Source organism: Salvelinus fontinalis, chromosome 7 (assembly GCF_029448725.1).
Source record: "Salvelinus fontinalis isolate EN_2023a chromosome 7, ASM2944872v1, whole genome shotgun sequence".
NCBI classification, from domain to species: Eukaryota; Metazoa; Chordata; class Actinopteri; order Salmoniformes; family Salmonidae; genus Salvelinus; species Salvelinus fontinalis.
Window position 1 is genome coordinate 38,159,591 of NC_074671.1, and position 25,002 is coordinate 38,184,592.

General features: G+C 40.9%; 1 protein-coding gene across 4 annotated transcripts in view; it reads left to right on the forward strand.

Annotated features, from left to right (window-relative positions):
* LOC129859460 (cadherin-18-like) overlaps positions 1-25,002 on the forward strand; it is a 409,192-nt gene that overhangs the window by 290,176 nt on the left and 94,014 nt on the right. For all 4 annotated transcript variants that reach the window (XM_055929274.1, XM_055929278.1, XM_055929277.1 and 1 more), the window contains 2 exons: positions 3,327-3,621; positions 23,895-24,014. In XM_055929274.1, coding sequence (XP_055785249.1) covers positions 3,327-3,621; positions 23,895-24,014 — 415 coding nt within the window. The remainder of the gene's footprint in view (positions 1-3,326; positions 3,622-23,894; positions 24,015-25,002) is intronic.

Genomic DNA, 25,002 nt, shown 5'->3' on the forward strand with positions numbered 1-25,002 from the left:
CCTCATACTGTATGCTCAATAATATGTACCTCATGCTTCAACATAGCTACCGTATGTTTATAATGGCTACCTTCAGTGGGTAGTGGAGGGTAAATGTAAATAAATGAAGTTTACCTGCATTTACCTATTTTCTTTTGCACGAGTATTTACCCACCTTAGGAAAATGCATTGAAAATGTAGGGAGCGTTACTTTATTTTCAGGGAACAGCGATCAGCGTTTACCCAATTTTTTATTTACCACTACATCACTGGCTACCTATGCTCAGTGATGGTTGGGTATATACATCTGCGAAGCAATATGAAGATGGTGCTGCTAGGCTAGCATGAAGCATTATTTCTGTAAAGTCAAAATAACCTGTTAATGTGGCTAGCCCTTTGAGGTTTGACACGTTAATTCATGTAGAAGATGAGAATGTAAATGGATGATTGAACTCTTCTGGCTTTGTTTGATCGCTGTATGAATTCCACTGTGTTACCTTTCACTTTGTACCGTATATGCTCTGTAAATTCAAAGTTCTTTACCATGTGTTTGATGTACAGTTATAGTGTCCTGATTTGTTAAAGCACACTCTTAGAAAAAAAAGGTTCCCTATAGAACATAAATCACTTGCTTCATATATGGAACCCCTTAAAAGTTCTGGATAGAACCATTTTATGGGTTATTTTTCAGAACCCTAACGGTTCTACTTCACTGAACCAAAATGGTTCCATATAGAACCCTGCATGGTGCAATATATGAGTCATGGCTACTACTAATATTTTTAGCTAATTATATAAATTAATAAACAATTAAATAATGGACAAAAGAATATCAGAATATATATTTTTATGTATTGTATATGCAAAGCTAGTTTGGAAATAGGCACTGGTGGCCAGGGAGGCATCTCTCTGTTTGAATGAAGGCCCACGTCAACTCTGCCTGACTTCTTTAGAATACAATACAATAAAATACAATACAATGTTGTCCATTAGTTACATTGAACATCAAAAGTGTGTCTTCTGTCCTGTTCTCAACCCCCCCGAACAGCAGACCTCACACATACAATGGAAACGAGCACAGGTTCAAGCTGCAGTGCAACGCCCCTGGATGGAGAGAATGTTTTAGGGTTAAGGGCATTGCTCAAGGGCCCAACGGTAAAGAAATGTTTTGTGGATGTGAACCAAGTTGTCAGATCAATTCCGCCCGTTTTTTCCAGCGCCCTCCCAGGATTCGAACCGGCCAAACATGAGATAATATTCATAAATAAGCATGAATTAATCTGCCAAAATGAAGCCAAAATGCTATGATTTAGAAGTACAACTTACATGCAGTTGTTGTCAGCAGCAGCCGAAAGAGAGATCCTCTGCCTCTGGTAGTTCTGGGTTACTGCCAGACTGAGCAGATAGTGTGTTAAAAGTAATGTAATGATTAATTAGGCTATTGAATCACTAAGACTTATTATAAGTCATTTATACAGTTATACTCTGTCAGCAACAGTCTTCTAATGGCTTCATTGAACAGATCCCTCAATTGACTCCACACTGAAATACTGAAATAAAAGTAACAGTTAGCTACTTGCCAATGTCAGGCTGGATCTGTAGCTCCATTTGGTATATCCCAAAATAAAGAAAATCATGTTACATTTGACAAAGTTAGCTGGCTAGCTTGTAAAGTGGCAAATTAAAGTAGCCTTGCTTTTTATTTTTAACTAGCTACAAACATGCTCAAATTCTAATTACATTTCAAATGTATTTATCTAGCCTAGCTTATCATATGACTTTGGCGTCATATATATGAATTAAATAATCAACTTTACTTACATTGAAAAATAACATGCTTATTGGTAGGCTACTTGCAAGTTGGTTCAACCACCTTCCTCTTGCATCATCATGTTGGAATGGCAGTTGGTTTTTTGAATAGGAATGGCAGTTACATTTAGAATTTTCTAAAAGGTTTATCTAAAAGTGTATGCTTTTATTAAACACATTATTTTATCTTGCTTTCTAGCTAACATTTAGTTTACAACAGCACAGGTTTGAATGAACCTTGCTGTTTGCCACTCAGACCTCTGCAACAATGTTGCAAAATATGAATTTGATCTCCCCCTTGCCAAAGAGCGCTAACTGTGTCAGACGTCAGCTAGCCATTTTTCTAACCAGGCGAAATCATGCAGCAGCATCATTAATATGGCTATAAATGTCCATGGAAAACAGCTGAAACAAAGTAAAAGGGAACGTAGGCTGTCATTTCAGTGTTTGATGTGACTGGTTATTTTGTGTTGGCTGTTGTTTTTTAAAATCATACATTACATTCTGGGGTATAGGGATAGAACCCTCAATGTTCTTTGCCTTCACTGGGTAAATACCGTGAGCTCCAAAAGTATTGGGACAGTGACAAAATTTTTTTTGTGGTTTTGGCTCTGTACTCCGGCACTCTGGATTTGAAATTATACAATAATTATAAGGTTAAATTGTAGAATGTCCACTTGAATTTGAGTGTATTTTCATCCATTTTAACCGTTTACAAATTACTTTTTGTACATAGTCCCCCCGTTTTAGGGGACCAAACATATCGGGTATTTGGTCCCATTTAATTAGAACAAAATGACTATATCAAGCTTGTGACTCTACTGTACACATTTTTTGGATGCATTTGCTGTTGTTTTTTTTTGGTTGTGTTTCAGATTCTTTTCTGCCGAATAGAAAAGAATGGTAAATAATATATTGTGTCATTTTGGAGTCACTTTTATTGTAAAGAAGAATAGAATATGTTCCTAAACACTTATACATTAATGTGGTTGCTACCGGGATTACGGATACTCTTGAATAAAAATTTTATAATTATGAATGAGAAAGTTACACAAATATCATGCCCCCCGTCCCCTGTTATTGCAATGGTGAGAGGTCTTTGGGGTATGATATTTGTGCATCTGTAACTTTCTCACGCATCATTATTAAATATTTATTCAAGTGATTTCGTCTTTAAAGAGTTTATAAGGATTTCACTAACCCCGAAAACTTGAATCTCAAAAAAGGCTGCCGATTTAGATGGTTCAAATTTCTAAATCCCAGGCTAAAGCTTTGAATATGACATTAGGAATAGGTTACATTGAAGACTCACAGGTTTGTCTATGTGTTCGCATACCAGCAGCCTACTTACAACGAATAGACTACGCTTCCTTTGCTTTTCTACAGAACATCTCCACATTTTCTAATATTTTGGACTGAGATTTAGCACTTATTAAATATTTAAGTTTGAAACTTGCTATAACTTTAGGGGGTAACTTATTCAATAATGCCTGTTATGCAATAACCATCTGATATTCTGTCTCGGGTTTCTCTTACAGCTTCATTCCAACTCTGACAAAGGGGATGGCTCCGTAAGGTACATTCTGAGTGGGGAAGGCGCTGGGAGTATATTCATCATCAACGAGGTGACAGGAGATATTCATGCAACAGAAAGCCTGGACCGGGAGAGGAAAGATCACTATGTCCTCCACGCACAAGCCTTCGACCGCAACACTGAAAAGCCCCTGGAACCAAAGTCAGAATTCATCATCAAAGTCCAGGACATCAATGATAACGCCCCAACATTTCCAGATGGTCCTTTTGTAGCTGCTGTGCCTGAGATGTCTGTAGTGGGTAAGGACAGCCCAGTATTTTGTTACCTGCTAACAATAAGTGTACTTGTATTTGTAGTCTTCTTTACTAGATGAGAATTTGTAGCCATTTTGGATTTAAAGGTATGTATCCTTTATCTAGGAATGCATTTTTATCCATAACATATCTAAGATTGAAATAAAAATTCACAACTTGTTATTATTTAAACTATTCATGTTTTATTCAGAAATCAACGGAATCTTAAGAAAGAGATTGTGATTCCAAAACGTCTGGCACAAGACCTCACACAGGGTTTAACACACTGTAAAGTATTTTACCCGACTCAGTATATTAAAACCACTTCTACACAAAATCCATTCTTAAAAGCCCATACATAGTCATGTATTCATGTACAACAGAACACAGAATGCTCTGTGTTATACCTTCCCGTTCCTCTCAGTTGGTTCCTCTTGTTTCATTTCCATTTTTATATTTTCACATGCCAGTGGAGTCTTCCCTCTTTCCTATTTCGTTTTTGTTTCTATTTTATTCATCTCTCTCTCTCTCTGATGATTCACCTGGGTGGCTAAGGGAAGGTCTTTATTAAGCACTCACTAGTGCTCCACGTCATCTCTCCCTCCATCTCTTTCTCTGATCGCTGAGACGGCAAGCCTCTGGAAGCCTCCACATCAAGGAGAGAAAGCCTACACTCGCCTCCTCTGAGGAGTTGCTCCTGATATGCCCAGCATCTTGTGGTAGCATCTATGTTTGTCTCTTTTATTCTACCATTCCGTTTTTAGCTTGTGACGAACAAAAGCGGTGCTTTTCTCAGTTCAATGCATTTCTCCCTGACTGAAAACCAAATGGCTCTAAAGAAATGTTGCACTGAAACATGTCAGACTTGGGCCCAAAAAGTGATGTGTTTTGCCCAGAATGGTTGCAAGCGTCTATCGTCGTGGTTTTTGGACTCCTGAATAGATTTGTGAAAGTTGGTATCATTTTCAATGATTTATCTATCAATGCAATTTTTTTGTGTTCTTTGACCCACTATCCTCCTCTCTGCCCATATGTCCAAATTCCCCCATTGGTGGTTATCTTTTTTCTTCTTAGGTGGTTTTAAAAAATTACAAAGTGGTGGTCTGGGTTGGTGTAGCGAATAGGGCCGCTGTGTTCGGTGCGCACATATAACGGACTTGGACTGTCCAAAATATATTAACCTCAGTAAACGTCAGGAGACTTGTAAGGGCCTTTTCTATAAACAGTCAATACGCCCCTTGATGCCTTCTTGCAAATTAGCATAATAAAAACATCACCATAAAATTCTGTCAGTTTAAGCTAAAGATACCAGCTTCCACCTATGTCGCATTTCTCCATCTGCGGTGAAAGGTGACAGAGCTATAATTTGTCTGTAGCGTCCGAATGGTTTGGCCTAAAGTCTCATCTATGGAAAGTTGAGACTCTCATGAACACGATGTAGACTCGTTTGAAGTCGGTACGGCCGATCTGCCAAACCATTTGGGCTACACGCTAAGCCCTCTGTGCAAAGGCGAGACTCTCACCAACATGTACATGTCCATTGTTTTCCTCTAGTCGCCCACAGACTTCACAAGACTCATCTGAAGGTCCCCCGGTTCCAGTTGAACAAATACATGGAAGTTATATGGACATAAAAATGGGGTTAAATACATGTCAAAATAAATAACAAATATTTTTCCTGATCTTTCTTAAATCTCTCAGATTTCGGAGAGACAATTCCCGAATAAACTTCCTTTTGATATTTTGGGGGACTATCTTTTGTTCAATGTAGTGAATCTGTTTTCCAATATGTTTGTATGAGCTAATAGCAGTAAGGCCCCCCAAAATATCATCCAAATAATTTTTTGATTTTTTGATACTTCAAGGGGTCTTAAAATTCCAAATCTAATAGCTAAATGATCCTTGTTGTGATTTTCATAAAACAATTCCATACAGCGTAGTAGAACCCTCCCTACTGGATACTTGTATGAGAGCTTCTGTATTGCATGTACAGTTGAAGTCGGAAGTTTACATATTCCGTTTACATATACCACATACATTTAATTCTGACATTTAATCCTCGTAAAAATTCCCTGTCTTAGGTCAGTTAGGATCACCAATTTATTTTAAGAATGTGAAATGTCACAATTGTAGTAGAGAGATGTAACGGTCCTGACCTGTTTTATGTTGTTTTTGTATGTGTTTATGGTCAGGGCGTGTGTTTTGGGTGGGCAGTCTATGTTTTCTGTTTCTATGTTGGTTTTGGGTTGCCTGGTATGGCTCTTAATTAGAGGCAGGTGGTTTGCGTTTTCCTCTAATTAAGAGTCATATTTAGGTAGGTTGTTCTCACTGTTTGTTTGTGGGTGATTGTCTTCCGTATCTGTGTTATGGTTTGCACCATACGGGACTGTTCGGTTGTTCGTTTATTTTGATGTAGTCTGTTTCCTGTCCGTGAGTTTTACGTTTAGTTATGTAAGTTTATGTTCAGGTTTCGTCTACGTCGTTTTCTTGTTTTTGTAAATTTGAAAGTGTTTTGTTTCGTGTTGCCGTCGGTTCAAATAAAAGATGGCTTATTTCCCGAATGCTGCGTATTGGTCCACTGATCCTTCTCTCCTCTCCTCGTCCGAGGATGAGGAGAACGACAGCCCTTACAAGTGAATTATTTATTTCAGCTTTTATTTCTTTCATCACATTTCCTGTCCGTCAGAAGTTTACATACACTCAATTAGTATTTGGTAGCATTGCCTTTAAATTGTTTAACTTGGGTTAAATGTTTTGGGTTGCATTCCACAAGCTTCCCACAATAAGTTGGGTGAATTTTGGCCCATTCCTCCCGACGGTGCTGGTGTAACTGAATCAGGTTTGTAGGCCTCCTTGCTCGCACACGCTTTTTCAGTTCTGCCCTCAAATTTTCTATGGGATTGAGGTCAGGGCCTTGTCAATTCCTTGACTTTATTGTCCTTAAGCCATTTTGCCACAACTTTGGAAGTATGCTTGGGGTCATTGTCCATTTGGAAGACCCATTTGCGACCAAGCTTTAACTTCCTGACTGATGTCTTGAGATGTTGCTTCAATATATCCACATCATTTTCTTTCCACATGATGCCATCTATTTTGTGAAGTGCACCAGTCCATCCTGCAGCAAAGCACCCCTACAACATGATGCTGCCACCCCCGTGCTTACAATCCTCCCCTTTTTCTTCCAAACATAACGATGGTCATTATGGCCAAACAGTTCTATTTTTGTTTCATCGGACGAGAGGACATTTCTCCAAAAAGTACAATCTTTGCCCCCATGTGCAGTAGCAAACCGTAGTCTGGCTTTTTGTATGGCGGTTTTGGAGCAGTGGCTTCTTCCTTGCTGAGCGGCCTTTCAGGTTATGTCAATATAGGATGCATTTTACTGTGGATATATATACTTTTCTACCTGTTTCCTCCAGCATCTTCACAAGGTCCTTTGCTGTTGTTCTGGGATTGATTTGCACTTTTCGCACCAAAGTACGTTCATCTCTAGGAGGCAGAACGCATCCCCTTCCTGAGCGGTATGATGGCTGCGTGGTTCCATGTTGTTTATACTTGTTTACTATTGTTTGTACAGATGAACGTGGTACCTTCAGGCATTTGGAAATCGCTCTTGTGGAGGTCTACAATTTTTTTCTGAGGTCTTGGCTTATTTCTTTTGATTTTCCCATGATGTCAATACAAAGAGGCACTGAGTTTGAAGGTAGGTCTTGAAATACATCCTCAGGTACACCTTTAATTGACTCAAATTATGTCAATTAGCCTCTATCAGAAGCTTCTATAGCCATGGAATTTTCCAAGCTGTTTAAAGGCACAGTCAACCCATTGTATATAAACTTCTGACCCACTGGAATTGTGAAAAGGTGAATTATAATTGAAATAATCTGTCTGTAAACAATTGTTGGAAAAATTACTTGTGTCATGCACAAAGTAGATGTCCTATCCAACTTGCCAAAACTATAGTTTGTAAGCAAGAAACTTGTGGAGCTGTTGAAAAACGAGTTTTAATGACTCCAACCTAAGTACATGTAAACTTCCGTCTTCAACTGTATGGAGTTGCTTAGATATTTTATTATTTGACTCTGTTGAGAAAAATCCACTGGTCTCAAAAGTTTGTTGTTTCCTGGAAAAACTTCAACAATGCCAGCCAGGCAGATATCAAGACCCTACAACATGTATATTCAATCAACATTGATAGCCTGAGGGGAAGAATCATGGATCGAAAAAGGGAAAATAATAACCCTTTTTCTCGCCCTTCTGCCCCCTCCTTTTGCTTGTATCCATTAAAGCCATTCGTCTTTGGCCTGCTGGTGTCAAATCGGCTGTAACAATCAACAGTCCTCACACTCCACAGCACTAATCCTCCTGCGTTGGTCAATACCAATGCTCTCCAGCCCAGGATGGGTCTTGGAGTATGGCAGCTAATTGCCCGTGATGTACCTTTTTCCTAAATTGATTAGCTTGGCACATGCCAGGGTTTTCTAATGTTACCATTTCACTTCTCAGAATTCAACTGCAGAAATCACATTTTTGAGAGTCACATGAAAGGGGAATACATTTTCTACTTGACTACTCGACAATGGTCTCTGACATACACTCCTGCTTGAACATTTTTAAATGGACATCAGGAGGTGTGCATTTCTCTCATTTTTGCTCACTCTCTCTTGCTGTGTTTCTCTCTCTCTCTGTTTATCTCTCGCTGTGTTTCTCTCCCTCTCCCTCGCTATCTCTCTCTCTCTCTCTTGCTGTGTTTCTTTAATTTTCTCTCTCGCTGTGTTTCTCTCCCTCTCTCTTACTGTGTTTCTCTCTCTCTCTCTCACTGAGTTTCTCTATCTCTCTCTTGCTGTTACTCTCTGTCTCTCTCTCACTGTGTTTCTCTCTCTCTCGCTGGTTTTCTGTCTCTCCCATGTTTCTCTCTCTCTCTCTCTCTCTCTCTCTGTGTTTCTCTCTCACTGTGATTCTCTCCCTCTCTCTTGCTGTGTTTCTCTCTCTCTCATTGAGTTTCTCTATCTCTCGCTGTTTTTCTCTGTCTCTCGCATGTTTCTTTCTCTCGCTGTGTTACTATCTCTCTATATCTCTCTCTATCTCTCCAGCTTTGTTTCTCTCTCTCTCTTGCTGTGTTTCTCTTGCTTTCTATCTCGCTGTGTTTCTCTCTCTCACTGTGTTTCTCTCTCTCTCGCTATGTTTCTCTCTCTCTTAATTCTTTTCTCTCTCTCTTTATCTTTTTGTCTCTCTCTATCGCTGTGTTTCTCTCTCTATATCACTGTGGTTCTCTCTCTCACTGTTTCTCGCTCTCGCTGTCTTTCTGTCTCTCTCGCTGTGTTTATCTCTCTCATTGTGTTTCTCTCTCTCTCTCACTGTCTGTCTCTCTAACTGTATTTTCTCTGTCTCGCTGTCTCGCTGTGTTTCTCTTGCTCTATCTTTCGCTGTGTTTCTCTCTCATTCTCTCTCTTGTTGTGTTTCTCTCTCTCTCTCACTGTGCTTCCCTCTCTCTCACTGTGCTTCCCTCTCTCTCACTGTGCTTCCCTCTCTCTGTGTTTCTGTCTCTCTCGCTGTGCTTCCCTCTCTCTCACTGTGCTTCCCTCTCTCTGTGTTTCTGTCTCTCTCGCTGTGTTTCTCTCTCTCGCATGTTTCTCTCTCTCGCTGTGTTACTCTCTGTCTCTTTCTCTCTCTCTCTCTCTTTCTCTCTGTTTTTCTCTCTCTCGCTCTGTTTTTCTCTCTCGCTGTGATTCTCTATATTTTGCTGTGTTTCTCCCTCTCTCTCGCTGTGTTTCTCTCTCTTGCTGTGTTTTTCGCTCTCTCTCTCTCTGAGTTTCTCTCTCTCTCTCTCGCTGTGTTACTCTCTGTCTCTCTCTCTCTCAGTGTGTCTCTCTCTCGCTGTCTTTCTGTCTCTTTCTCTATTTGTTTATCTCTTTCTCTCTTGCTCTATTTCTCTCTCTTGCTGTGTTTCTATCTATCGCTGTGTTTCTTTCTCTTTAACTGTGTTTTTCTCTGTCTCACTGTGTTTCCCTCTCTCTCTCTCAATTTTCAATTCAATTCAATTTGCTTTATTGGCATGACGTAACGGTGTACATATTGCCAAAGCTTATTTACAAAATAAAAATGAGAATCAAAATTGTCAATGGGACAACAGTAACAACAATAACCAAGTGTCAAAATAACCATACATTCAACAATAACAATAAACTTACAGTAGAAGACATGTGCAGGTTGATTGGTCTGTCCGACACTGTCCTTCAACTTATGGCAGGCGGCAATGTAGTGCGCTGCCAACCCACAACTCTCTGCGTCCTCCCCCAACAGGACGGGTAGCCTATTCTCATCAGAGAGGTCTTTGAAACCTTGAATAAGAGTTTCAAATTTGGGGAAATTACACTCTCTAATTGTTTTATATTTTTTACATTTTGTCAGGAAATGCAGCTCCGTCTCAGGTTCTGCTGTTGTGCAGTGGTTGCACAGCCTTTCCTCTACAGGGAGCCAGGTTTTCCTGTGTCTACCCTTCTCGATGTGTGTTTCTCTCCCTCTCTTGCTTGTTTCTCTCATTCTTTCTCACTGTCTCTCTCTATCTCTCGCTGAGTTTTTTTTCTCTCCCTGGGTTTCTCTCTCCCGTTGTGTTTCTCTCTCGCGCTGTTTCTTTCTCTCTCTCTATGTGTTTCTCTCTCTGTCTCTCTCTGCTTTTCTCTCTCTCTCGCTATGTTCCTCTCTCTTTCTCTCGCTATGTTCCTCTCTCTTTCTCTATGTGTTTCTCTCTCTCTCTCGCTGTGTTTCCCTCTCTCTCTCTCAAATTCAAATTCAAGCTGCTTTATTGGCATGAAAAACATTCTTTCAATATTGCCATAGCAACAATGTATACAATATACATAGTCATAAAATTATAAACGATAACAAATAATAATATAAAATGGTAGTAAATATGAACACAGAATATAATACAAAATAATAACAATAAAATGGTAACAGTCAATAGTAGAAATGTAAAAAATATAAAAAAATATATATATGGAAAATGAAAAAATAACTAACTTATAACTAAATAACGGTCATCTTCACCATTACATCAGTACTATGACTACCATCATCATTACTACTACTACCACCACCATCATTAAACTGCTATCATTACCATTACCACCCATACCACTATTCTTTGGAATGATAAACAACAATAATAATAGTACTAACAATAATAGTAATAACAATAATTGTAATAATAAGTAAGTTACTGCTTACTATGCAGATGTTATTATTCAGTGTCCCTAAGGTTATGGCGGGCAAATACATATTTGGCTGCAAGAGGAGCCATTGCTCCTTCGCTCATGAGTATTTTTAGGTTTTCCTCTGGTTTAATAAATTAAAATTAGGAATAAATGTAGTCATTTCTGTGAATAATTCATCTCTTTGTGCAAAATATTTCTCACAGTAAGGAGAAAGTGCATCTCTGTCTTGACCTCCCCTGTCAGGCAGTGACCACATATACGCTCCTCTTTGGGTAGCCATGTCTTTTTATGTCTGCCGGTTTCTATTGCCAATTGGTGGTCACTCAGCCTGTACTTGGTAAGGATCTGTCTCTGCTTCGTATCTCTGACAGGGTAGAGATAATCAGCCAATTCATATTCTCTGATTAGGGTCAGATAGCAATTTAGTCGGCTTTGGGATTTTGTTTCGTTTTTCCAATGTTGTAAATATGAGTCCTTTGATTGGTTCATGATTTAGTTAATTGAAATTCTTTCTTTTGAAGCAGTGCTGGTGTCAGCTTGGTTGGTTAGCTCCAACACCAGCTGACTGAGAGGGTTCGTTTCTGGGCTCAGCTATTGGGTTTGAAGTGCTTTAAATTGCAGACTTGGACTTGAATTTCGATGTAGCCAGAATTTTTATGATCTTGTCTGTATTTTAATTACTCCTGGAAAGCGGCCCTATTCTGCCCTACATGCATTAGTTGGTGTATGTCGCTGGACTTTCCGACAGAATTCTGCATGTAGGGCTTCAATTGGATGTTTGTCCCACATTTTAAAGTCCAGTTTATTGAGAGGCCCCCAAACCTCACTTCCGTAAAGAGCTATTGGTAGGATTACACTGTCAAATATTTTGGTCCAAATTCTAATTGGGATGTTGATTTTCAATCATTTCATTATAATTGCATACAATGCTCTATAGGCTTTTTCTTTGAGTGCATTCACTGCCATATTAAAGTTATCTCTCTCTCTCTCTCTCTCTCTCACTGTTTCTCTCACTCTCTCTCACTCTCTCGCTTTGTTTCTCTCTCTCTCGCTTTGTTTCTCTCTCTCTGACTGTGTTTCTTTCTCTCTTGCTCTCTCGCTGGGTTAACCTCTCTCTCTCTCTTTGTTTCTCTCCCTCTCCAGCTGTGTTTCTCTCTCATTATGTTTCTCTCTCTCTTTCTCTCGCTGTGTTTATCTCTCTCTCGCTGTGTTTCTCTATCTCTGTCTCGCTGTGTTTCTCTCTCTCTCGCGCGCTGTGTTTCTCTATCTCTCGCTGTGTTTCTCTATCTCTGGCTCGCTGTGTTTCTCTCTCTCTCTCGCGCTGTGTTTCTCTATCTCTCGCTGTGTTTCTCTATCTCTGGCTGTGTTTCTCTATCTCTGGCTGTGTTTCTCTCTCTCTCTCTCTCATTGTGTTTCTCACTCTCTCGTGCTCTCTCGCTCTGTTTCTCTCTCTCGCTTTGTTTCTCTCTCTCGCTATGTTTCTCTCTCCCGCTGTGTTTCTCTCTCTCGCTGTGTTTCTCTCTCTCTCTCGTTATGTTTCACTCTTACTCTCATTGTGTTTTCTTTCTCTTTCTCTGGGTTTCTCTCTCCCGCTGTGTTTTTCTCTCTCTCTGTGTTACTCTCTCTTGCTATGTTTCTCTCTCTCTTTCTCTCACAATGTTTCTCTCTCCTTCTCTGTTTCTCTCTCGCTGTATTTCTCTCTCTATCGCTGTGTTTCTCTCTCATGTTTCTCTCTCGCTGTATTTCTCTCGTTTTGTTTCTCTCATTCTCTCTCTCACTGTGTTTCTCTTTCTCGCTATGTTTTTCTCTCTCTCTTTCTCTCACTTTGTTTCTCTATGTGTTTCTCTCTCTCACTGTGTTTCTCTCGCTCTCTCTCTTTGTTTTTCTCTCTCTCACTGTTTCCCTCTTTCTCTCTCTCTCACTGTGTTTCTCTCTCTCTCGCTTTACTTCTCTATCTCTGGTTTTGTTTCACTGTCTTGCTGTGTTTCTCTTTCTCTCGCTGTGTTTCTCTCTATCACTGTGTTTCTCTCTCTCTCTCACTCAGTTTTTCTCTCTCGCTGTGTTTCTCTTGCTGTGTTCCTCTATCTCTCTCTCTCTCTCTATTTGTTTCTCTCTCTCTCTCTCTATTTGTTTCTCTCCCTCTCTCTTTGTTTCTCTCTCCCGCTGTGTTTCTCTCCCTCTCTGTGTTTCTCTCTCTCTTTCTCTTGCTTTGTTTCTCTTTCTCTCGCTGGGTTTCTCTCTCCGGCTGTGTTTCTCTCTCGCTATGTTTCTCTCTCTCACTTTGTTTCTCTCTCTTTCTCTGTGTTTCTCTCTCTCACTTTGTTTCTCTCTCTTTCTCTGTGTTTCTCTCTCTCACTTTGTTTCTCTCTCTTTCTCTGTGTTTCTCTCTCTCACTTTGTTTCTCTCTCTTTCTCTGTGTTTCTCTCTCTCGCTTTGTTTCTCTCGCTGTATTTCTCTCTCTATCGCTGTGTTTCTCTCTTATGTTTCTCTCTCGCTGTATTTCTCTCTCGCTGTGTTTCTCTATCATGCTCTCTCGTTTTGTTTCTCTCATTCTCTCTCTCACTGTTTCTATTTTCGCTATGTCTCTCTCTCACTTTGTTTCCCTCTCTCTATCGCTGTGTTTCTCTCTCCTGCTGTGTTTCTCTCGCTGTGTTTCTCTCTCTGTCTCTCTCTGGTTTCTCTCTCTCACTGTGTTTCTCTCTCTCTATCGCTGTGTTTCTCTCTCTGTCTCTCTCTGGTTTCTCTCTCTCACTGTGTTTCTCTCTCTCTATCGCTGTGTTTCTCTCTCTGTCTCTCTCTGATTTCTCTCTCTCACTGTGTTTCTCTCTCACACTGTTTCTCTCTCTCTCTCTCTCGCTATCTTTCAATTTAATTCAATTTGCTTTAGTGGCATGACGTAACAATGTACATATTGCCAAATCTTATTTACAATATAAAAATGAGAATCAAAATTGTCAACGGGACAACAGTAACAACAATAACCAAGGGTCAAAATAACCATACATTCAACAATAACAATAACCATTCAGTATAGTACATGTGCAGATTGATTGGTCTGTCAGACACTGTCCCTCAACTTACGGCTGGCAGCAATGTAGTGAGCTGCCAACCCACAGCTCTCTGAGTCCTCCCCCAACAGGACGGGTAGCCTACTCTCATCAGAGAGGTCTTTGAAACCTTGAATAAGTGTTTCAAATTTGGGGAAATTACACTCTCTAATTGTTTTATATTTTTCCCATTTTGTCAGGAGATGTAGCTCTGTCCCCGGTTCTGCTGTTGTGCAGTGGTTGCACAGCCTTTTCTCTACAGGGAGCCAGGTTTTCGTGTGTCTACCCTTTTCAATGGCAAGGCTGTGCTCGCTGAGCCTGTACTTTGTCAAGGTTTTTCTAAGGTTTTGATTTGTAACCATGGTCAAATAGTTAGCCACGATGTACTGTCGATTTAGGGCCAGATAGCACTGCATTTTGCTTTGTGTTTGTGCTTGTGTTTCCCAATAAGCAATGTAGTATTGCTTTGACTGTGTAGTAATTTGGTTTATTCTGATTTATTGGATGTTCTGGTCCTGAGGCTTACGTGTGTTAGTAGAACTGTTTTTGAACTCAGCCCCAGGACCAGCTGGATGAGGGGAGTCTTTTCTTTGCTATGCTCTTGGCATTGCAGGGCTTGGTAATGATATGAGAGGGGGTCACTGTATTTTAAATGTTTCCAAAACTTAATTGCTCTTTTTTTAGTTGTTATTATTAGTAAATATTGGCCTAATTCTGCCCTGCATGCATTGTTTGTAGTTTTCCTCTGGACATGTAGGAGAATCTTACAGAACTCTGCATGTACGCTTTCAATGGGGTGGTTGTCCCATTTGATGAAATCTTGTTTTGCAAGTGGGCCCCACACCTCGCTGCCATAAAGTCCAATTTGTTCAATGACATATTCAATTAGTTTTAGCCAAATTTGAATGGGTATTTCATTTTGAATTAGCTTTTTAATGGCGTAGAATGCCCTGCGTGATTTCTCTCTCAATGCATTAACTGCCTCATTAAGGTGTCCAGTTGAGCTTATTTTTAAACCTAAGTAATTGTAGTGTGTGCAGTACTCTATATATGTTGTACCAATTGAGAACTTTGGTCTAATTCCCTGAGATCTGGATCTTCTCTGGAAAATCATTTTTTTAGTATTTTTGGGGTTTACTGCCAGGGCCCAGGCCATGTGCTGTGGGTGACAGCAGGCATAGGTCATCTGCGAAGAGTAAGCACTTAACTTCTGAATTGTGGAGACTAACACCAGGGGCTGAGGATTTTTCTAGAATAGCGGCCTGTTCGTTGATGTACATTTTGAAGAGTGCAGGGCTCAGATTGCAACCCTGACTAAGGCCCCGCCCCTGGTTAAAGAATTATGTTATTTTCTTGCCAATTTTAATGCTGCACGTATTGCCAGTATACATTGATTTAATTAAGTCATATGTTTTACCCCCTACACCACTTTCAATAACTTTGTAGGACAGTCCTGTATGCCAAATAGAATCAAATTATTTTTGGAAGTCGATAAATCAAGCGTATATTTTGGTATCATTTTGGTGGACATGTATATCTATCAGGGTGTGTAGGGTATTAATATGATCAGTTGTGCTTTGTGTTTTGGTATAAATCCAAAGTTTAGAACTCTTACATTTATGATACTACAGAAAACCTTCCCCAGGTTACTGTTCACACAAATGCCTCTGTAATTGTTAGGGTCAAATTTGTCTCCGTTCTTAAAGATTGGGGTTATGAGTCCTTGATTCCAGATGTCAGGAAATAACCTACAGTCAGGATCAAATTAAACAGTTTTAATATAGCCAATTGAAATGTTGCACTAGTGAGTTTGAGCATCTCATTTAGGATGCCATCAGTTCCGCATGCTTTTTTAAATTTGAGAGCCTGAAGTTTCTTATAGAGCTCCTGGTCAGTAATTGGGGAGTCCAGTGGATTTTGATCCATTCAACTTCTCATGAATTTGGCGTTGTTCTGCATTTGTGTCAATTTGAACGACGTTGTAGAGTGTTTTAAAATGGGTTGTCCATATGTCACCATTTTGTATCGCCAATTCCTCTTGTTTAGATGTTTTGTTTTTTTACAATTTTGCCAGAAGTTGTTTGCTGTGGTACTGTGATTTTCTGATTCTGAGTGTACGTTTATAGAGTTTTAAAGTCTCACAGTAATGAAGGCGTAATTCACCATTATTTGGGTCTCTGTGGTTTTGGTTGGATAGTGTTCTAAGTTTTTTCCTTATAATTTTACAATCTGCATCAAACCAGTTGTCATCTGTGATATTTTTTGTTTTTTTATCAATTTCAATTGTGCTTCTTTTGCCGTTTGCCTGAATATATAGTTGATGTTTTGTACTGCTAGATTGATGCCTTCTTTAATGTGAGTGCATGTGGTATCCAGAAAGTTATCTAAGAGTGTTTGGATATTTTGGTTCCAGGTTGCTTTCTGGTATTCTTCTGTGCTGTTTTGGGCCCATCTGTATGAATTGAATGTTGTACAGCTTACTGGGCTGTGAATGTGTGATTGTTTCCATGTCTGTTCTTTTGAGGAGCATCATAATTTGGCTGTGATCAGACAGAGGTGTTAGTGGCTTGACAGTGAATGAGCTGAGATTGAAAGGGTCAATGTCTGTGATCATATAGTCTACTGTACTGTGGCCAAGAGGTGAGCAGTAGGTGAATCTCCCCAAAGAGTTCCCCCGTAACCTACCATTGACAAAGTACAGACCCAGTGTCACGTTCCTGACCGGTTTTCTGTTATTTTGTATGTGTTTGAAGGTCAGGGCGTGAGTTTGGGTGGGTAGTCTATGTTATGTGTTTCTATGTTGGTAAAGGGTGACCTGATATGGCTCTCAATTAGAGGCAGGTGGTTTTCATTTCCTCTGATTGAGAGCCGTATTAAGGTAGGTGTTTTCACATTGATTGTTGTGGGTGGTTGTCTCCTGTGTCTGTGTTTGTCGCGCCACACGGGACTGTCTCGGTTTGTTTGTACGTTCGTTCTTTTGTGTAGTCATTTTCCTGTTCGTGAGTTCTTCGTTGTATGCAAGTTCGCATGTCCAGGTCTGTCTACGTCGTTTATTATTTTGTAATTCATTCCAAGTGTTTTTCTTGTTCGTCTTCGTCTTGTTCAATAAATTCATTATGTCATATTCCAACGCTGCATTTTGGTTGAATCCTTGCTCCTCCTCTTCGGATGAAGAGGAGGAGGAAATCCTTTACACCCAGGCTTCTACAGAGCTGCAAAAGACCCCTTCCGTTTTTGTTGACGGTGCTGTCACTGTTGTTTCTATGGGGGAGATTAAGACAGTTAGAAACAGTATGGCCTGTAATAAAGCTGTCCCCTCGTGTGCTTAGATCAGGTAGTGTTCCTGTGCGCGCATTTCTGTCCCCACAGATGAGCACATTTCCCTGGGCCTGGAAATGGCATGTCTCTTCCTCAAGGGTGGGGAAGATCTCCTCTGAGTAATATGGGGATTCTGAGGGGGGATATATATTGCGCAAAGGAACACATCTTTTTCTGTCAGTACAGGTTATTTTTTCAGTTTTAACCAAATGTGATATTTGCCAATTCGATTTTGTAGTTCGGATTTGGACCAAATGATCAGTCCTCCAGAGTCTCTGCCTCTATTCACAGAGCTGTGTTTCTGTGATGGAACAATTACCTCTCTGTCACTCACTGTCCCACAGGCTACAATCTCAGCCTTACACCATGTCTCCTGTAGAATGATGACGTCAACATCTTTAAGATTTTTGTTGAACTCCAGTGCTAAACTCTTCAGTCCAAAGGTTGATGAGTTTAGGGCCTGAATGTTCCACATGGTAACTGATAGTGATTTCATGTTGCGAAAAGAAAGAATAGCAGTCAGAAATGCAGTAACTACTAACTAATAAGTTGTTAAGAGTGAGATAAACAGGATAACAGCGACCATTTTTTCTGTTATATACATTTTCCTATTTGTTGAACAAGTTTATTCTAGTACAATAGGTGTGTGTGTGTGTGTGTGTGTGTGTGTGTGTGTGTGTGTGTGTGTGTGTGTGTGTCCCCGTGTGTGTTTAATGCAGATGTATTGGAGGAGCTGTTAAATCTCACTCAATCCTACAGGGCTCTCCTGTCCTCTGACGAGCTGCGCTGGTCCTGCTGTTGGGCCCTGTGGAGTGGAGGAGGGCCAGATCTGGGCCGTGGGGCTTCCTCTCTGGTCTGGTAGGGGTGGTGGTCTGGTGCGGGGTAGTAGGCTGGGCCCGGTCTGGTCTGGCTAAGCCGATGGAAGTGGTGATGCTCTGGTGGTGGGTGTAGCCTGTGGGCTGCGCTGGGTCTGGTGTGGCGTTGAAGAGGCCTGGGGCCCCTTGGTGGTGCAGTGGTCTGGTAGGGGTCTCTGGGTGGTCCAGTGCGGCATGGGGTATTTGTCTACCAAGTGCCTCGTCCTTTAGAGACTTAGCAAACATCCCTACTGTCTGCTTCCTCAGGTGGGAGTGGTTGTGCAGATGCTCTGGGGTGATTGTTGGGTGGTGAGCAACGTGTACGTTCGGGAGTAGGCCACACCCTCTGGTGATGTCAGCATTGACTTTCTGAGTGATACGGAACTCTTTGCGGGGCAGCAGAGTGGAGATGGTGATGTGGGAGTTGGGGAACCACTCAGAGGCTTTCTCTGCTACTCTTTTGACCAGGCTGCCTACTCTCTCCTGCTCCTCTCGCAGGTTGTTGGTGCCGGTGTGAATAATAAGGTGGCCTGGTGTGCCAAAGTCAGGCTGGGACAGGATGTGAAGTGCATCCTGTGTTTTTGGGCACCATAATTTTAACACCTTGTGTTGGGGGAAGAGTTTATCTTCTTGGATGAATTTCCCATTTGAGTCAATGAGGATGGCCACCTCAGTGGGTTTTACCAGATTAGTGTGTTTACATCGGGGGCTGGAGTACACAGGGCCTGTGTACATGTGGGGGTGTGTCAGGGGGGGGCCAGAGAGCTTCTCTCTGTAGTAGGTGTCCCCATGTGAGCCTCCTTGTTGACTGGGGGTGTGGGTAAAGTGTTGTCGGTATGGGGGGGATTGTGGGTAAAGGTGGGTCAGTGGGGTTGTTAGGGGTGGTGAGGGGCTGCAGCTTCTCTCTAGGAGTCTCTACAGTCTGTTCTCTGTGCTTTAGCACCCTCCTTTGCCATCTCCTCCTGTACCTGCACCAGCTCTCTCTTGATGGTGGCCTTTACCTCCTCAAGCACTGTGGTAAGGCTCTCTCTCAGCTCCTGGACATAGTTCTTCAGCTGGGTCCTGCACTGGTTGATCTGGTCCTGTAGAAGCTCTGTGTCTGGGCTCGAGGTGGTGTAGCTGAGGGGCTGCTCCTTCAGCTCAGTAACCCATACTTCTAACAGAGCCAGCCTGTCTCTCAGCAGGCTGATGGTAGTGTGGTCTTGGCTCTGGTGGTTGTAGGCAGGTAGGCAGGGGGGAGGATAGTGCTGCTGTTGGGGTGCCTGAGGTGAGGGGAGAGGTCGGGGTGCTGTCCTTGACTTTTTTGCTTTCTGCTATCTTCCTTAGGGTGGGGAAGTCCTGCACAAAAGCCTCACTGCCCTGGACCATGACAGTGCCGTTCTGGTACATGTTTACCGTCAGAAACCTGTTTTCCTGGTCCTTATCGCTGTCCTCAAAAAAGTGGATTTGCCTTCCCTTGCAGATGCCTTTCTTTGTGGTATAGCTGAAATGCCTGGTTACAGCTGTATGCCACGCAGTAGTGTGGAATGTGTAAAATAACAGGTTTGTAACAGTCCTGTTTTGTGAGCAGTCGGCAAACAAAGTTTCTGGGTTCTCCCTCAGAATTGTGTTTTTAAATTGATTCTTCCGTTCTCTGATTAGATTTTTGCTGGGTATTCAAAAAAAAGGGGGGAAAGTCTCTCAGTCTCTGCTGCTGCTAGCGCTGCCTCAGTGGTCATGTTGCTATGGTTACCACCAGTAAACAGTTGGAGCTAGATGGTAGGCTAGCTGACAGATTTGAATTTGGCTAGCTACCACGATGAAGATTGGTCTTTTTACTCACTCTCTGTCAATCTTTTCCTCCTGTGTTGGTCTTCAGTTGTACAATTTGATTACCTATACATTTTTTGCTAATTTCATCGTGTCAATCTCGCTCCTAACAACCTAAAAGTTATGACAAGTCAGGATCCGTTCTTCTGCATGACTTCTCTCATAATTTTTTTTTTAAATGTTCCCTCTCTCTTTCACAGTGTTTGTTTCAATTCAATTCAATTCAATTCAATTTGCTTTATTGGCATGACGTAACAATGTACATATTGCCAAAGCTTATTTACAATATAAAATGAGAATCAAAATGGTCAACGGGACAACAGTAACAACAAGAACTAAGTGTCAAAATAACCTTACATTCAACAATAACAATAAACATACAGTAGAGTACATGTGCAGGTTGATTGGTCTGTCAGACACTGTCCCTCAACTTATGGCAGGCAGCAATGTAGTGCGCTGCCAACCCACAGCTCTCTGCGTCCTCCCCCAACAGGACGGGTAGCCTACTCTCATCAGAGAGGTCTTTGAAACCTTTAATAAGTGTTTTTTACATTTTGTCTGGAATTGGAGCTCCGTCTCAGGTGCTGCTGTTGTGCAGTGGTCTCTCAGCAGTCTCTCTCTCTCACTATACTTTTCTCTCTCTTACTCTCGCAGAGTTTCTCTCTCTTTCTCTATGTGGTTCTCTCTCTCTCTCTCACTATACTTTTCTCTCTGTGTTTCTCTCTCTCTCTCACTGGGTTTCTCTCTCTCGCTGTGTTTCTCTCCTCCTCTTAATTGTTTCTCTCTCTCTCGCTGTGTTCTTCTCTCTCTATCTCTCTCTCTCTCTCTCTCTGTGTATGTTTCTCTCTCACTGTGTTTATGTCTACTCGCTGTTTCTCTTTCTCTCACTGTGTTTCTCTCTCTCTCTCTCTCTCTCTCGCATGTTTCTCTCTCTAGCCGTGTTTCTCTCTGGGTTTCTCTCTCTCTCTCTCGCCGTGTTTCTCTCTCTCTCCCTGGGTTTCTCTCTCTCTCTCGCCATGTTTCTCTCTTTCTCTCTCTTTCTCGCTGTGTTTCTCTCTCTCTCCCTGGGTTTCTCTCTCTCTCCCTGGGTTTCTCTCTCTCTCTCTCTCTCTGGGTTTCTCTCTCGCTGGGTTTCTATTCCTCTCTTGCTGTGTTTCTCTCTCACTCTCTCGTTGTGTTTGACTCTCTCACTGTGTTACTCTCTCACTCTCTCGTTGTGTTTGTCTCTCTCACTGTGTTTCTCTCTCTCTCTCCACAGCTGGCTGGAATCTTGTTGTTAAATAGGTGTAAAATCTGAGGGTGTTTTTATCCAATAATTATGTAACTCTGACATTCATTGGTTGTATTGTTCAATTCTATTTGTTCTGTTCTAGAACGTTTAGAATTCAATAGAATTCAAGTCCTCAGTATGAAAGATGGAACACACATTTCAATTCTCTACCGATTCCTTAATCTAAACCCTTACCAAATGAGAAATGGGGATTCCTACATTTGCTGTCACCCAACATAAAATACAGATCAATGCTACTAAACAGGACCTGGCAAGGAGATAGTAATTTTGTGAACGATGCATTTTTTTTTCATGAGCATGGCCTTATTGCTATTACAACATTTTGGATGACTGTCATTTATATTCCATTCAACCACTTTTATATCAGCCAATTTGTATTCCTTCGCGTATCTATGTGTTATTTTCCTCTCACCTTTTCCTGTCGCTTGTAGACTTCAATGCACAACACATCAGCGGTATGTGACCAGGCGAAAAAACCTTTCCATGCCAAACCATATCATAACCGCTACACACAGCCGACACCATTGTTACCATATTAGCTAAAGTAATGTCATAGTGAACATAGCTAATAGAACTAACGAGTAGGTAAACCCACTACATTCATTCAGTAACATTAGAGTGGACAGTCAGGAAGCAGTTTAGCACTTACACCGGTAATACATTTATAAAACCAAAAGCTTACCTTGACTTGGAAGAGTTCCAGTGTTGTGTTAGATAGCCAGCTAGATAACATAGCATCCCTCTGTTTGAGCAGGGTGTTTGAATAGTTAAACTAGTAAGCTGCATTTGCTAGCTAAGTAAGTAAAACTGAAAAAAAATACAATCTTCTCATTCATTTGAAAGACATGTATTTGTTCAAACTGTTCAACTATTGTCTTTCTCTCTCTTTGAGTCAACTCCTCACCACATTTTATGCACTGCAGTGCTAGCTAGCTGTAGCTTGTGCTTTCGGTACAAGATTTGTTCTCTGATCCTTTGATTGGGTGGAAAACATGTCAATTCATGCTGCAAGAGCTCTGATAGGTTGGAGGACGTACTCCGGAAGTTGTCATAATTACTGTGTAAGACTATGGAAAGGGGTGAGAACCATGAGCCTCCCAGGTTTTGTATTAAATTCAACGTACCCAGAGGAGGACGGAAACTAGCTGTCCTCCGGCTACACCATGGTGCTATGACACAGTGCTGTTGAGGCTACTGTAGACCTTCATTGCAAAACAGTGTGTTTTAAAAAATGTTTGGTGACGTGAATATATTTAGTCTAGTTTTATCTAAAAAGGATCCCTTTTTAAATGTTTTACCATTTGTATTTTTATGAAGTTCACTTCCTCCTCTGAGGAACCTCCACTAATGAAAATGAGATGTCGTTTTACAAGGGTATTAAAATGTACATTTCTACCTGTCGGTTGCACTAGGATTACCCTTTCTGTCTTCTAAGACAATCATCAGTCTGAAATCTTCAGGAAACATCGCCTCAGCACTTACTGCTCTCACAAAACTTTGATAATACGCTTGTTCCAGGTTTGGACAACAAAGGGCTATAGAATAGTTTTAAGGTGAGGCAAATATAGATCCCGTTGCTGCACCACATTTTATATTATGTCGTAATCTACAAAAAAAACTGGTGGTAATCTGAAACATCATTCAATTTGTAGCCATGCAATTGTTTAATGCCTGTTGTGACTATTCCGCTAGGCAGATTCCAAATACAATGTGCTCAGTCGATAAACTACCCCATGAACCAGAATTGTTTCCCAAACAAACATTGCCATCCATTAAAGAAGAGTTTGGGGAAACTTTGGGAAACAAAATATGTGGTAGTAATGATTAATTGACAGAGGGAGGACGGTTCTCTTTTTGCTGTGTGGGGTATGATTTTCCGATTTTCACTTAAAATGAATAGAACAGACCCCTGGTCTGTTGTAATCCCATTTCAGACGGCCAACTTGAGCTCTCAAAACTGCATTAAATGTATTGTGGTCCCTGCAATAAGTCAACAGCAGATAGTATCGATGGATTGAAACCAATGCTAGGTAATTCAAGTAAGCAGGGACAAGCTAGGGGTAACAATAATATGAGATATGTGACCAGGGTTGTAAGAGGAGAAAACCATTCACCATCTGGGCTGAACTATTAGAGAAAAAACACAGATCACAAAAGCAATTATAGTCCTTCTGTTGAGCAAGTTACTGTACTGTGGTAGGCTATCATTAATGGAAACATATTTTATTTAACAACTTGGAACTTCTGAATGCAAGTACTCATTTGATTTAATCATAATTAGTTCGTTTTGGAACTAAATACCTCACTCTTCCTGTGAGTCTATATGTTGATAAGCTCTACATTTTGTTGAAATTTTATTCCTTAAAAGGGAAGATGTTTTGTCTTAGATTTGCATTAAAATACAAAATGATTTGTAATGTTTACTACGCAGTACTATGTACTACTAGGAAATGAGAAAAAAGATTTGCATTTGACTCAATTGATTATAAAAATGACTTCATGCTTAGATTACATTGCACAAAAAGCAACATTTCTCTGAGGTTTTGGTCAATAAACAAATCCCAAAGGTAACCATTCTCTGTGTTTAGAAATAATGCTACATAATGAGTTTCAAATATATAACATTTCTTATTACCATCGATTAAAAAAAGGCACACGATGAGGGTACACATATACATTCATGAAAACAAAAGTATCCAAAACAATGTTTAAGCCTAATTTTGATTATTTTTCTTCTTTCCAGGTACTTCGGTATATCAAGTTACTGCAACGGACGCTGATGACCCCACATATGGAAATAGTGCCCGAGTTGTCTACAGTATTCTCCAAGGACAACCATATTTCTCTGTTGATCCCAAAACTGGTAGGATACATAACTGTACACATCGCTTTACTGATGGGACAATGTGCATGTCCTTGCAGTACTGTTGTCAAAGGAGCCATTTGTATTGTTGCCTTCTGTTCTCAGCCTTGAATAGAGAAAAAATTGTCATAAAGTGGTTTAAAACTGTTTCACTAATTTAAAAAATGCATATTTTGTTTTAGCGGTCCTTACATGTTTCTATAAAATATTTCATGGGGTTGGCAAAGTGCAAGTGTACACAATGAAAAACTGAAATATCACATTTACATAAGTATTCAGACCCTTTACTCAGTACTTTGTTGAAGCATTTTTGGCAGCGATTACAGCCTTGTCTTCTTGGGTATGACAATACAAGCTTGGCACACCTGTATTTGGAGAGTTTGTCTCTGCAGATCCTCTCTGTCAGGTTGGATGGGGAGCGTTGTTGCACAGCTTTTTTCATGTTTATTCGGTTTCAAGTCCAGGCTCTGTCTTGGCTGTGTGCTTAAGGTCGTTGTCCTGATGGAAGGTGAACCTTCGCCCCAGTCTGAAGTCCTGAGCGCTCTGGAGCAGGTTTTCATCAATGATCTCTCTGTACTTTGCTCCGTTCATCTTTGCCTTGATCCTGACTAGTCTCGCAGTCCCTGCCGCTGAAAGACATCCCCACAGCATGATGCTGCCACTGCCATGCTTCACCGTACGAATAGTGCCATGTTTCCTCCAGATGAAACACTTGGCATTCAGTAGAAAGAGTTCAATCTTGGTTTCATCAGACAAGAGAATCTTGTTTCTCAGTTTCTCCCATTATTCTCTGCAAATCCTGTCAAGCTCTGTCAGGTTGGATGGGGAGTGTTGCTGCACAGCTATTTTCAGGTCTCTCCAGAGATGTTAGATCAGGTTCAAGTCTAGACTCTGGCTGGGCCACTCAAGGACATTTAGAGACTTGTCCCGAAGCCACTTGTCTAGGCTGTGTGCTCAGGGTCGTTGTCCTGTTGGAAGGTGAACCTTC